This window comes from Eulemur rufifrons, chromosome 30 (genome assembly GCF_041146395.1).
Source record: "Eulemur rufifrons isolate Redbay chromosome 30, OSU_ERuf_1, whole genome shotgun sequence".
Classification (NCBI taxonomy): domain Eukaryota; kingdom Metazoa; phylum Chordata; class Mammalia; order Primates; family Lemuridae; genus Eulemur; species Eulemur rufifrons.
Genome location: NC_091012.1, coordinates 101599845 through 101614501, shown reverse-complemented (window position 1 = coordinate 101614501; position 14657 = coordinate 101599845). Strand labels below are relative to the sequence as shown.

At 44.0% G+C, this 14657-nt stretch overlaps 1 protein-coding gene across 1 annotated transcript; it reads right to left on the bottom strand.

The window, feature by feature from the left end:
• Positions 1–2207: 2207 nt before the first annotated feature.
• Positions 2208–10654, bottom strand: LOC138379003 (protein SSX7-like). The gene is made up of 4 exons (XM_069464284.1): positions 10586–10654; positions 10027–10164; positions 6237–6372; positions 2208–2320 (listed from the first exon to the last, which is right to left on the bottom strand). Exons 1-4 carry the CDS (start codon positions 10652–10654, stop codon positions 2208–2210), a joined length of 456 nt encoding a protein of 151 aa, XP_069320385.1.
• Between the last annotated feature and the right edge of the window lie 4003 nt (positions 10655–14657).

The window sequence follows — 14657 nt, the reverse complement described above, 5'->3', positions numbered from 1 at the left end:
AACTGCTCCCCGCCCCGGTAGTAAAATGACAAGTGAACACAATACAATAAAACTAAAACAACATTATTTACTAGAAACGTTTAAAAAAACACCCTTAAAGACTACTCGAAGATGACTGGGCAAACAAGCTTGAGCAAACTTGTCTACCTTCCCACCAATCCACTGAAGTGACAGAAAACATTTCATAAAATACTGGAACAAGAAAGGCTGCCGTCTGGGGACCAGAAATTTTAAAAATTCCTGAAAAATAGAAAACAGCTTAGATGACATTATAAGGGTGAAGGGAACCACAAGCCAAAACAAGGAGGAGAAAACAATTAAGAAGGTAAGAGCATATCCAGTGAAACTCCAAGCATAAGCAAATGGATAGAAAGAGCAAGCACTGGCAGGGTGTAGTGGCTCACGCCTGTAATCCCAGCACTTTGGGAGGTCAAGGTGGGAGGATCTCTTGAGCCCAGGAGTTCGAGATCAGCCTGGGCAATAGCAAGACCCCATCTCTACAAAAAAATTTTTTTAAAAAAATTAGCCGGGTGTGATGGGCTTCCTTGGGGTCACTGATCTCTTCATATGCTACCAGATTCTTTCTTTCCCACAGCCGGTGGGTCCAAACATTTTTATCCCCCTGTAGTCCCAGCTACTGGAGAGGATGAGGAAGGAGGATCACTTAAGCCCAGGAGTTGGAGGCTGCAGTGAGCTCAGCCCACCCCAGCCCCCAAGCCCTTGGTTGTGAGGCCCTCGGTGGGCAGACTCATGCCTCTGTGCAGTGGACTTTTCCATCTGTTGCTTCCCTACATCAAGACTAAGTGGATTCTTCTATTCCTGTCTACCACATGGCCTATAGTGGACCCTCCTTCCCGATTCCTCCACGTTTCCCAGTTGACAGTTTCATCTGTCTCCTCCTACACACTCTCAAGTGGACTGTCCCAGCCCCTGAACCTGAAGATTGTTCAGAGAGCCAAAGGCCAGTACACCCAACCACCTGCCGCAGAATCCTGCTCCAGGACTGGGGTGGACGGTGTCTATCAAAATAAAAACCGAAAACATCCTCCACTATGATCCCAACTCCACGTGGGCAAGGGTATTGTCTGCCTTGTTTCCTGATGTCTCTCCAGCACCTAGAACAGTGCTCGGCATAGAGTACACGTTCATTAGGTGTTTGTTGGATAGATGACTCCTTTGACACAGCATTTCCACTGCTAGGAATCTGTCCTAAAGAAACACCCACACGTGCACAGAGCTGTGTGGGCAAGCATGACACAGAGTAAACAACTGGGAAAAGTTTGTAAATATTTATTTATTGTCAGCGATGCAGGGTAAACAATAGGGGTTTGTAGCAAAGAGCACTCACTGAACAGGAAACAGTGTTTGTATGTGTGTGTAAATGCAAAGAAAAAAATTGGGAATTAAACACAGAACTTTCCTCAGTAGTTCTGTCTGGGGAGAGAGGAGGGTAGTGTTTTATGTGCAGAGAATTTCTGACACTGCTTGTTTTCTAAGACAGGTGCATGTATACACAGACAGAAAAATTCAGTAGATATGTCTTGCTTGACAATGAAATACTAATATCTAACAGAATGCTTGGCCTATAGTAAGAAAAACAATGCTAAAATTTTCACTGTTGTGAACTCTTCCTTTCACTTGCTATACTCCCGGTGGCCGGGAGTTCACAGCCGTGCCCGTGTTCGTGAAAGGTCTTCAGGTTCTGCTTCTCATCATGGGCACATGTCACATCGCTGAAGCTGAGGCAAGGAAAGAGAAGGAAAATAAGTAGCAGTGAGTTCCTACCACCTGATAACTCAATCCCCGATTCCTCCTGACCGGCAGACCTCACACACTCTGATTCTGCCCTACATCAGGACCTGCACGCACCTCCCACTGTTCCCCAAAGTGAACTTTCTGCTCTTGCCACAGTGACTCCCTCACCTGGTTTATGAACTCCTGGGCTAGAGGAAGGTGTGGGCTTCATGTCAGGGCTGACCTGGGGTTTGGGAGCCCACAGCATCCTGTGTAGGGAAGATCCCTGGATATACAGGGCAGGGAATAGGAAGAGCACTGGAGATCTCATCATTTAGCCTCAATGCTGCACCTCAAGGGATTAGGAGAAGGGAATGATTTGGGGAACAACTGATGAGGTGGGATATCGAACCAATAACAGAACAGCACATTTGCTGGGGTGTGAGGGATGGGCTGAAGGGTCACTTACAGAGTCAGTCGTCATCTTCTTCTTCTTCTTCAGGGTCGCTGATCTCTTCATATGCTACTTGGTTCTTTCTTTCCCGCAGCCGGTGGGTCCAGGCATTTTTGCCTTTCTTCTTGTGTCCTATGATAAAAAAAAAGTTGTAAAATGAGGTTTGAGTAGGTTAGGGAGTGTGAGGCCCTATTTTGTCAGAAAAGGAGATGCCTCCTCTCTCCCAAGTGGCCACAGGCCTTCTACATCCTCTGTTTTCACATCTTCTGGCTTAGAGAGGCTGAGATGTTAGACCTGCACCAATACAGACCAAATGCCAGTTAAAGTTTTAGCTTCTGGCTCCTTCCACTGTCAGGTTTAGATTCTTAACCTCTTCACTTACCAGAACATTCACTCATGCCTTATTTCGTTCCGCATATATTTGTTAAGAGTATATGGGCATACCCGTTTTATTGAACTTCTCTTTATTATGTTCCATAGATATTGCATTTTTTTTTTTTACAAATTGAAGGTTTGTGGTAACCCTTCATCAAGTCTATCAGTGCCATTTTTCCAATAGCATGTGCTCATTTTGTGTTTCTGTGTCATATTTTGGTAATTCTCACAATATTTCTGACTTTTTCATTATTATTATATCTGCTATGGTGATCTGTGATCAGTGATCTTTTATATTATTATTGTTATTGTTTTGGGGTACCAGGAACTGCACCCATAGAAGACAGCAAACTTAATTGATCAACGTTGTGTGTGTTCTGACTGCTTCACTGATGGGCCATTGCCCATCTCTCTCCCTCTCCTTGGGCTTCCCTATTCACTGAGACACAACAATATTGAAATTAGGCCAATTAATAACCCTACAATGGCCTCTAAGTGTTCAAGTGAAAGGAAAGGTCACATGTCTGTCAAATTAAATTAAAAGCTGTAAATGATTAAGCTTACTGAGGAAGGCATGTAGGAAACTGAGATAGGCCAAGAGCTAGGTGACTTGCACTAGTTAGCCAAATTGAGAATGCAAAGGAAAACCTCCTGAAGGAAGTTAAAAGTGCTGCTCCAGTAAACACATGCTTGATAAGAAAGCAAAACAGAATTATTGCTGATAGGGAGAAAGTTTTAGTGGTCTGGATAGAAGATTAAACTAGCCACAACATTCCCTTAAGCCAAAGCCTAACCCAGAGCAAGGTCCTAACTCTCTTCAATTCTTCGAAGGCTGAGAAAGGTGAGGAAGTTGTACAAGAAAAGTTGGAAGCTAGCAGAGATTTGTTCATGAGGTTTAAGGAAAGAAGCCATCACCATAAAAGAAAAGTGCAAGGTGAGACAGCACATGCTGATATAGAAGCTGCAGCAAGTTATCCAGAGGATCTAGCTAAGATAATTGAAGAGAACAACAGATTTTCAATGTAGACGAAAAGCCTTATATTAGAAGAAGATGCCATTTAGGACTTTCATAGCTAGAAAGGAGGAGTCAATGCCTGGCTTCAAAGCTTCAAAGGACAGGGTGACTCACTTGTTAGGGGCTAATGCAGCTGGTGACTAAGTTGAAGCCAATGCTCATATACCATTCTAAAAATCCTAGGGCCCTTAAGAATTATGCTAAATCTATACTGCCTGTGCTCTATAAATGAAACAACAAAGGCTGGGTGACAGAACATCTGTTTACAGCATGGTTTACGGACTCTTTTAAGCCCACCGTTGACAACTACTGCTCAGGAAAAAAGATTCTTTCAAAATATTACTGCGCATTGACAATGCACGTGGTCACCCAAGAGCTCTGATGGAGGTGTACAAGCAGAGTAATGTTGTCTTCATGCCTGCTAATACAACATCCATTCTTCAGCCCATGGATCATGGAGTAATTTCAACTTTCAAGTCTTATGATTTAAGAAATACATTTCAGAAGGCTATAGCTGCCAGGGATATGATTCCTCTGATGGATCTGGGCAAAGTTTATTAAAAACCTCCTGGAAAGGATTCATAATTATAGATGCCATTGATAACATTCATGATTCATGGGAGGAGGACAAAATATCAACATTAACAGGAGTTTAGAAGAAATTAATTCCAAACCTCATGGATGACTTCAAGGGATTCAAGACTGCAGTGGAGGAAGTCACTGCAGATGTGGTAGAAATATCAAGAGAACTAGAATTAAAAGCGGAACCTGAAAATGTGACTGAATTGCTCATGATCAAACTTGAACAGATGAGGAGTTGCTTCTTATGGATGAATGAAGAAAGTGGTTTCTTCAGATGGAATCTACTCCTGAAGATGCTGTGAACATTGTTGAAATGACAACAAAGGAGTTAGAACATTACGTAAACTTAGTTGATAAAGCAGTGGGAGGTTTTGAGACGACCAGCTCCTACTTTGAAAGAAGTTCTGTGGATAAAATGCTATCAAACAGCATTGCATACTGCAGAGAAATCTTTCATGAAAGGAAGAGTTAATCGATGCAGCAACACTGTTGCTTCAACTTCATTCAAAGAAACTTCATTGTTGTCTTATTTTAAGAAATTGTCGGCTGGGCACGGTGGCTCATGCCTGTAATCCTAGCACTCTGGGAGGCCGAGGCAGGAGGATCGCTTGAGCTCAGGAGTTCGAGACCAGCCTCAGCAAGAGCGAGACCCCTGTCTCTACCAAAAATAGAAAGAAATTAGCCAAACTAAAAATAGAAAAAATTAGCCAGGCATGGTGGCGCACGCCTGTAGTCCCAGCTACTCGGGAGGCTGAGGCAGGAGGATCACTTGAGCCCAGGAGTTTGAGGTTGCTGTGAGCTAGACTGATGCCACGGCACTCTAGCCCAGGCAAGAGAGTGAGACTCTGTCTCAAAAAAAAAAAAAATTGTCACAGCCACCCCAGCCTTCAGCAACCACCAACCTGGTTAGTCAGCAGCCATCAACATTGAGGCAAGACCCTCTATCAGCAAAAAGATTATGACTTGCTGAAGACTCAGATGATTTTTAGCATTTTTAACAGTATTTTTAAACTAAGATATGTACTCTTTTAGACATAATGCTATTGTGTACCTAGTAGACTACAGTATAGTATAAACACAACTTTCATATGCACTGGGAAACCAAAAAATGTGTGTGACTTGCCTTATTGCAGTGGTCTGGAACTGAACCCACAATACTCTGAGGTATGCCTGTGTTGGGTGTCAGGCATTGAACTGAGTAAGGTATGTTCCCAGGTTATCACAGATGGAATTACTTGAATACATTTCACATCATCAGGCCTTCTAGATTTAATTTAATGCCTCCAGGCCAGGCACGGTGGCTCACACCTGTAATCCCAGCACTTTGGGAGGCCAAGGCGGGAGGATCACTTGAGGCCAGGAGTTCAAGACCAGCCTGAGCAACATAGTGAGACTCCTGTCTCTACAAAAAAAAAAAAAATTTAATGCCTCCAAACAATTTATGAACTACGATTCTTTTTCTTTTTCTTTTCTTTTCTTTTTTTTTTTGAGACAAAGTCTTGCTCTGTTGCCCGGGCTAGAGTGCCGTGGCGTCAGCCTAGCTCACAGCAACCTCAAACCCTGGGGCTCAAGCGATCCTCCTGCCTCAGCCTCCCGAGTGACTGGGACTACAGGCATGCACCACCATGCCCGGCTAATGTTTTCTATATGTTTTTAGTTGTCCAGCTAATTTCTTTCTGTTTTTTTTTTAGTAGAGACGGGGTCTCGCTCTTGCTCAGGCTGGTCTCGAACTCCTGAGCTCAAACGATCCGTCCACCTCGGCCTCCCAAAGTGCTAGGATTACAGGCGTGAGCCACTGTGCCCGGCCCTACGATTCTTTATTTCCATTTTATGGACTAGGAATCTGGAGCTCAGAGAATTTAGAATACTTGCCCAAAGTCACATGGCTTTTATATGGATGACAATTCAAGTCTGTGGTTCTGGAAGTCATGTTTTAACATCTCACCTGGTGGTGGGTGAGTTCTTCAGCTCAGCCTGCACCCAGGCCTGTCCAGGGTCCATGCTACACACCCATACCACACACACAAACATAGGCAGGAAAGCCAGAGGGTTTGTTCCTTAGTTGTCTCCTCTCACCTGTCTTCTTATTCTTCTTCCCAGCGGTACTTGCTTTTCCAGGGGGGGATAGCTGTCTCTGCGCCCGTTCCAAGCCACGTGTTCCTGGCACTCCCTTCGAATCATTTCCTTTCTTTGCTGGCTTCTTGGGTATCACCTTCTTAATGGGAAGGTCATATATAAACAGTGTCAATGGCATTTCTCTAATGCTTTAGAGCTCACATGCATTACCTTAACCAATGTTCTCAACAAATCTGGGAGATTATTACATTACCTGTACCTAAATTATGAGGAAGCTGGAGGTTAGAAAGGGAAGGAATGACCTAAATGAGCAGTGAAAGACTAGTTTCCAGGACTAGAATGCTTGACTTCACGCTCTTTCCAGACTGTCATTCTTGCAAAAAGCAAAAATCTCCATGTAATTGAGATTTGGTATACAGAAGATTTGGAGGAAGAATAGTATTCTAAGAATCCACAAGGTCTGCAAAAAGGGCTTCTATAAAATATATGGGATCGTGTCTAAGCTTGTAGGCAGCAACAGGGATGGTAAATATAAAAATATACACAGGGGACAAAGCATTGCTGGAAAAAATGGTGTGGAGGAGATGAATATAGGAAAGGGAGAGGAAAGGAATGGTTCACAGAAATTAATCAATTAATCTAGGCAGCCAAAAAAGCGGTGCCAGATGCGGCACACCAACCTATGCTGGCAATGAATGTGGAATTAGACAAGGTGGTACCTGTACCAATTCTGCTGCGTCAGGATGTGTCATTGGCCAGCAATCTTAAGCTACTTTTCACTGAGCTTTCTCATTTATGAAATAGTGAACAACACATGTTAAACAGGCTAAGGGAAAATACTTTCTGAGCTTGTAAATACTGTTTAAATGTGGTAATAATAAAAATTAACACTTTTTTCCAAGATTCTTCTTTGAATTTGCTCTATAATGGTCTCCACCCTGGCTACCTGACTCTCAGATCCCTTTACCCTCTGAACAGCAGTTGTGGAATCACTCATTTAATAAATATGCAGGCACCTCTGAAGCTTCCCCTGGGCTGGGACTGGGGCTTCAGAGGTATCCCAGGTGCAGACAAGGCCCTCAAGGAGTTCACAATAGGGAAGGGTCATTCCCACACCGTGGGAGTGGCCCGCAGTAGAGCAGAGGCCAGCTGTCCTTTAGTCAGTGTTTAATGGAAGCATCGGCCAGCTCTGTAGGGTAAAGCCCTAATGGGCAATGCCTGAACTTCATAAACAAATGAAAACATGAATGAGCTTTGAAATGGTTTGGGGCACTGCTACTGTACCTCAGGCAAATTATTTAACATCCCTGTACCACAATAGCCTCAACTTTACTACTATTATTATTTTACTTATACATAATAATAATATCCTCATTATTATTTGGAGATAATTGGAAATGACATTGTGAAGTTTTCATAAGGATTAAAGAAATTAATCTGTGCAAACTGCTTAAAATACTATCTGGCATCACTATGAAAACAAAAGAAGTATTAGCTATCACAATTGTGTTAAGTACTATCAAGCCATTGATGCTACATCAGGTGTTGTGATAAAGACATGACCAAAGGGAGACAGGGAGGGCTAGGACATTTTCAATATTCTCCCACTCTTACCGACGTTCACATCCGTGAAGGGACAAAGGTTCTCTGGTCCTTTAGATATTTGGGAGATACTCACCTTTGGGTGTTTTCTCTGTTGCCCAAGGGAAGCCCCCTGAGGAGGTTCATCTAAAAGAGGGTAATAAGTCAGAATTTTTCTTTGTTGGTAAATATTTCCAAACCCTAGAGAAATTCCTGTAGTATCATGGAATTCAGAAGTAGATGGTTACTAGTTTACTCATTGTTGAGGAGTTATTTGAGATTAGCTTTTGAATTGTCTTTAGTAATGGTTTATGCACTTATTGGAGGCATCAATTCAGAGTTTTCTTTCCGATGGTTTATAAAATGTGGGTTTAACCCTATCACAGTCTCATCCTATTTCATTACATGTCTCTCACTTTTTTCCCAAAGAAGTAAATTGGTTGGTTGGGAATTTGAACTGTATCCACTTAAAGACGTGTGACAACTAAAAATCAGTTTACATTTAAAATGGGCGAGCGTAGTGCCTCATGCCTGTAGTCCTAGCTGCTCGGGAAGCTGAGACAGGAGGATCATTTGAGGCCAGGAGTTCGAGGCAGCAGTGAGCTCTGATTGTGCCACTGCACTCCAACCTGGGCAACAGAGTAAGACCCTCTAAAAAAAAAATGAATTGTATGGTATGTCGATTATACCTCAAGCTGTTAAATGTGGGATGAACCGTGGATAATTTAGTCCAGTGGTTCTGAAATGTTTCCAGTATAAAGATACTCCTTTAGTGTCAAACAATTTGCAGATACTCAAGCACTAGATTTTCAGATCTCTTACAGTGATCATGGGAGCTTGTAGAATCTGGCTGGTTTAGTTCCAGAGTCTATAGCTCTATTGGATATTCTGACCCTGTCTTCTTACAATTGTGCTGTCAGAGCAGAAGAGCAAGTAAACACATCCCAACCCCTTTATAAGGATTGTGCATATTACTCAAATGTACAAAGAGCTCTACCCTAGAATCCGTCCCTTTTTCACCCCATGTTGTCTCTGCTCATTGGCAAGTGAGAGTGCTCAGCGTGTGTGGTCAGGGGAGACTGCTCTCTCAAACTCTCTTCCAAGCTCAACACATAGAATCATGCTTGATTAGCAGTGAAAAGATTATTTGGTTTTGATAAAATACAGGTAATAGCTATCTTCATTATATAAGGTGTTAATCACTTTCTCTCTTAAGATATTTATCCAATACCTATGCACTATCAGGAAATTGACTCTGCAAGTTTTGGGAAGATTTACACTTTAATTAGAATTTTCTCAATTACCCTTTGATTCATTAACAGTGTTCAGCAAGAACATATCCTTTAAAAAAAAGAAATATTTCAAACATACAGAAAATTATGGGGAATAACATTGAGTCCAGTCTCAACATTATCCCACAACGACTTCAGATCTCTTTGAATTCTTTATTCAAAATATTAGAAGCACTGTAAACAAGTCCCTACTGAAGCTGTCTGTGCAGCCCTCACCAACCTCTGCTCTCCCTTCTTCTCCACTTATAGCCACTCTCCTGAATTTGATGACTTTTATTCCCATGCAGGTTTTTATACATTTACCATTTACTTACTATCCATAAGAATATATATTCTTATTTTGCATGTTTTCAGATGTTATATGAGTGGCCTCTGTAGTTAACCTTCTGCATCCAACTTTTTTACACTGAGCCTTGTTGTGTGTGAGGGAACAAACACTTGAGAATCTTTCCCAGGCAGCGGGACTGAAAAGCAGCTGGGCTTGAGGTGACCCTTCCCTGCCCCTTCCCGTCCACTCACTCTGATTCCTGCGGCTCTGACGTTGACCTGAAGAACCCTGCGCCTGGGATTTTATGGCCCGTCTTTTTGCACTCATGAAAGCTGGGCGCCTGATCTTGAGCCCTAGAAAGAAGTAAAATATTTGTTCCTTAAGAGATAAGCTGAGCAGATGAATGGGGGGCAGGGTGCTGGGATGCCACACAGATGGCAGGGATCATCAGAATACAGGCCCATGGGAGAGAAACATGCAGTGTCCAGATTTGTGGCCTGTCCCTGTCCTCAGCCTTGCACTGGATATAGAAGAGCAGAATGCCCAGAAACTGCCTTGGGATTTTCCCCCTGCACAAAAGGAAAGTGTGGGACACTTGCTGCAGCCTAAGAAGTAGCCAGAGCATGTAAAGGGACTGAGGGATGCTCACATGTATCCAGGGCTTTCTATTACCTAGACGAGTCATGGTGTCATAGTTTTTCTTCATATACACATAGGTGGTCTTCTGTGTGTATCCCAGATTTGCCCACTCTTCCTGAGAGAAGTATTTGGCAATATCTTTGAAGGTCTAGAAAAGAAAGAAAAATAAATTCTGGCAGCAACTCAGCTAGACGTGTCTGTTGGGGCTGCTTCCTCTGAGCTGGATCTGGGAACTGGGGATAATAATCCCTCCTGGGTGATGTCATGGCTGAGAGAATATGGGTGACATTCCCTAGCCTCTCCCCTGGCATGCAGTAGGTGCTTAATCCTGCTAGTTTGCTCTCCTCCCACCTTCTAGAACGGACTGAGAGTCACCAAATGTAGTGCAAGGTCACAGATCTGTTGTCTTCGGGGATGCCAGACAAACTGAGAGTGGCAAGCTCCCAAGGCTCCAGATCTTCGCCAAGACCCCGCCCCTTGTCCCCAGTACCTAGTCCCCACCTCCTCAGAAATCTGGACACCCCCACTGTCCTCTGGGTCACTACTCTGCCCCCTCCAGATCAACTCACCTTGCATTGTTCTGATTTCTGAGCACCCCCTTTGGGCCTCTTTGCAAAGAGGCGGCCTCCTCTATTCATGGCACTGGGAGCACTCTGATCTGCAAGAGACACAGCTTGAGTCTGTCCAGCTACAAGACCAAAGGTCCTTTGGAGGGAGAAATGATTGAGGGATGGCCACATTCAGTTACCTGGAATTAGGTACTACATCTCTCCATCCTGGAGTTATCTATCTCTGAGTAAGGACATGGGAGGGGGCCAGGGGTCTCTGGGAGAAGTATTATTGACTAGGGATGACAGGTTTTCTGTGGACATGAGCAAAGCAGCCTTGAGTCTTTAAGAGGGAGTCAGTTATTGTTGTTAGTAGTACCCCTGGAGCATGGCTTATCCTGAAGGAAAGACATAAATACCCTTGCTGCGGAAGCAGTGTGTAATTTTATTGAGTAGGGGATGTTCTGAGATAAAGGGGAGGAGGTAAGTGCTAACGATCATATGGTCTCTCTAACTGGTGAGTTTGTGTCATCAGGCGGAGGGATGTGGGACTGTGTTCTGCTTAAGAGAAATGGGTATGGCTAATGAGTGGATTTAGAGGCTATAATGGGTTATTTGTAAATTACTAGAGTGAAGAGAGCTCGAATCTCTTTTTTTTTTTTCCTATATATTTTTAGTTGTCCAGCTAATTTCTTTCTATTTTTAGTAGAGACGGGGTCTCGCTCTTGCTCAGGCTGGTCTCGGACTCCTGAGCTCAAACGATCCACCCGCCTCGGCCTCCCAAGTGCTAGGATTACAGGCGTCCGCCACCGCGCCCGGCCTAATCTCTTAAACTACAGGACCAGACATCACTCAGACAGAGAGAATGTGGGGTGTTTTAAGAAACAGCAATCTGGTGTTCCCCAAACTGAAAGCATTGAAAATCTCTTTAGGAGAGGACATTTAGGAATCTCTGGGACCAAGAAGATTGCCGCATCGCCCAAGAGGAGGTAATAAAGTAGTCCCTCAGGCAGAGGCTATTTGCCCTTATCTCTGGTTGAGGAAATTTAGGGGCATCTGGCTTATCTGGGGGTTTCTCAGGCTAAGGCAAATTTTGCTTCCCTCAGGCATAGCAGTTAGGGAGTCTCACAGACCAGTTTGTTTTATCTCCTCTCAACTGGGATCACCCTGAAAGGCTTTAGTTGTTGTTCGGTCCTAAGGATCTTGAGGATCTAGGGAGGTACAGAAAAAGCCCAAAGACTTGGGTGCTCTACAGAGGCCCCCAGCTTTTCTATCTGCCCTGCTTAGTACATTCAGGGTGTCCCTTACAGAGAACTTACCTCAGAGGTGAAGCGGCCCTCACAAGAAGATGAAGTTCGGCAGTTCAACTGCCACAGGACGCGGGACCAATCAGGGAAGTTAGTGAACCAGCCAATCAGAAGTCAGGAAAGTGGGCGTGGCAAGTGAAGCAAATACGGGGTCTACTCGGTCCAGGCTCCCTGGACAAGACGTTCTTAAAGGGGGCGGAGACTGATTTTCCCGCCAGAGACAAGTGGTCCTCCTCTGGGATTGGCTACTCCTGGTTCACAGGCCTGTTTATGTGCCTGCCGGTACGCATGCTCGGATTTTCCCTTTCCATTCTTCCTACCTTCCGCTGCACATTTGTTGTTTAGTTTTAATAAATGGTATGTCTGTGTGGCCGATTGCCATCTCAAATCCTTCCCATCAGATATGGGCTCTTTCCTAGGAACTCGGTAGTAACTTAAGAACTTTAAACTTAAAACAACACTTTTGTATCTGCTTTTTCAGGAAGACCTGAGAACCAGAATCACATCTTATCCCTTGATAGTAATAATATTTATACAATAGTATTAAAAAGAGTATATAATTAGGGCTTCCTGTGTCCCTCAGGAGACTCACAAGTCGATTCCTCTAGAAAGTCTCCCCTACTTCCATCCCCAGTGCCTCCAATGGGTCCCCATTGTCCCCTGGGCTTTCCATCTACAGCTCTGATCCTCCCAGAATGACAGAGAGCTCTCTTAGGGCAGGGACCTGGGCAATGGCCTTTTCATCCAGCACAAAGCCCTTTATGTGCATATTCCCATTTAATTTTCACAACTTTCCCTTGAGTTAAGTACTATTATCATCCTCATTGTGCAGATGTTGAGACCAAGGCTCAGAGAATTAAGCAACCTGTTCAGGTCACATTCAGTGGGTGACAGACCTGGGATTCACCCCCAAGATGAATTGAATCCAAAGTCTGTGCTTTTAATTACTCTTCTATAATGCCTCAACTATTTGTTGGTTGGTTGAATGAATGAATGCATCTTAAAACTACGAAGGATCTTTAACATAAATTTACATAACTCCTTACAATCACCCTCAATTTCCTCTAGCTGCTGTAAAAAATTACCATAAACTTTGTGGCATAAACAACAGAAATTTATTCTCTCACAATTATGAAGGCTATAAATCTGAAATCAGTTTCATAGGGCTGAAATTAAGGTAATCAAGGTATAAGCAGTACTGTGCTCCTCTGGAGGCTCTAGGAGAGAATCTGTTCCTTGCCTCTTCCAGCTTCTGGTGACTGTCAGCATGCCTAGGCTTGTGGCTGCATCGCTCCAATCTCTGTCTCCATTGTTCCTGTCTTAGTCTGCTTTCTGCTATTATAACAGAATACCATAGTCTGGGTAATTTATAAAGAGTAGAAGTTTATTTGGCTCATGATTCTGGAGGCTGAGAAGTCTAAGAGATGGCACCGGCATCTGGTGGGTGTCATCCCAGGGTGGAAGGGTGGAAGGTAGAAGTGAGCACACAAGACAGAAAGAGGAAATTGGGCCGAACTCCCCTTTATAACAAACCTAGTCTTATGATAACTAATCCACTCTCACAATGATGGCATTAATCACCTCCTAAAGGCCTGACCTCTCAACACTGTTACAATGGCAATTAAATTTCAACATGAGTTTTGATGGGGACATTTTGCCCCTGGCCTCCCAAATTCATGTCCTTGCATGTACAAAATACATTCATTCCATGCCAAAAGCCTCAAAACCTTAACTCATTCCAGCACCAACTCAAAAGTCCAAAGTCCATAGTCTCATCTAAATCAAATACAGGTGAGACTCCAGATCCCACGGAGCATGATTTTTCCCAAGGCAAATCCCTTTAGCTGTGAGCTTGGGAATGAAAACAAGTTATTTACTTTCAAAATACAATGATGGGACTGGCATAGGATAGACATTTTCATTCCAAAAGGGAGAAGTAAGCAAGAAAAAGAGTTAGTGGTCCCAGGTAAGTCTAAAATCCAAAAGGGGAAACATTAAATCTTAAGACTCCAGAATAATCTTTCACTGCATGTGCTACCTCCTGAACACCTTGGGGTAGAGGTTGGGTACCCAAGGCCTTGGGTATCCTCACCCCCATGGCTTTGCTGGGCTCAGCCCATGCTTCAACTCTTTTGGAAGGCTGGCATTGCATGCTGTTACCTCTATAGTTCTGGGGTCTCAATGGCAGTCCTGCCTCCGTCGCTCCACTAGGCATTGCCCTAGTGGGAACTCTCTGTGGTGGCTCCTCCCTTGTGGCAAGTTTCTGTTTGGGCCTCCAGGAGATCCACAGCATTCTTTGAAATCTAGGTGGAGGCTGCCATGACCCCACAGCTCTTGCATTCTGCAGGCCTGCAGACTCAACACCACATGGATACTGCCAAGGCTTACCACTTACACCTTTCAGAGTGACGGGTCAAGCTGCATATGGACCTGCTTGAGCCATGGGGTGGCTAGGAAGTGCTGTGCCAGAATGCAGGGAGCAGAGCCCTGAGGTCGCCCCGGGAAGTGAGCCCACAGAGGGTGCCCTGGGCACATCCACCAAAACCATTCTGCCTTCTTAGAGATCTCTAGGACTGTGATGGGAGAGGCAGCCAGGAAGATCTTTGAAATGCCTTCCAGGTCTTTCTCCCATTGTTTTTATAAATAGCATGTGGCTCCCTCTATCCATGGTACTTTGCTTAGCAAATGGTCACTTGATCATACCCTTAGAATTCTCTCCCAAACATGCTCTTTCACTCTTTACATGAACAGGCTGTGAGATTTCCAAATCTTTCTACTCTGCTTCC

Coding starts and splice junctions, on each gene's coding strand:
- LOC138379003 (XM_069464284.1), bottom strand. CDS start 10,654: ATGAATAGAGGAGGCCGCCTCTTTGCAAAGAGGCCCAAAGGGGGTGCT. Junction 10,165..10,585: donor AGAAATCAGAACAATGCAAG/GTGAGTTGATCT, acceptor TTTCTTTTCTAG/ACCTTCAAAGATATTGCCAA. Junction 2,321..6,236: donor GAAGAAGAATAAGAAGACAG/GTGAGAGGAGAC, acceptor TTTTTATCATAG/GACACAAGAAGAAAGGCAAA.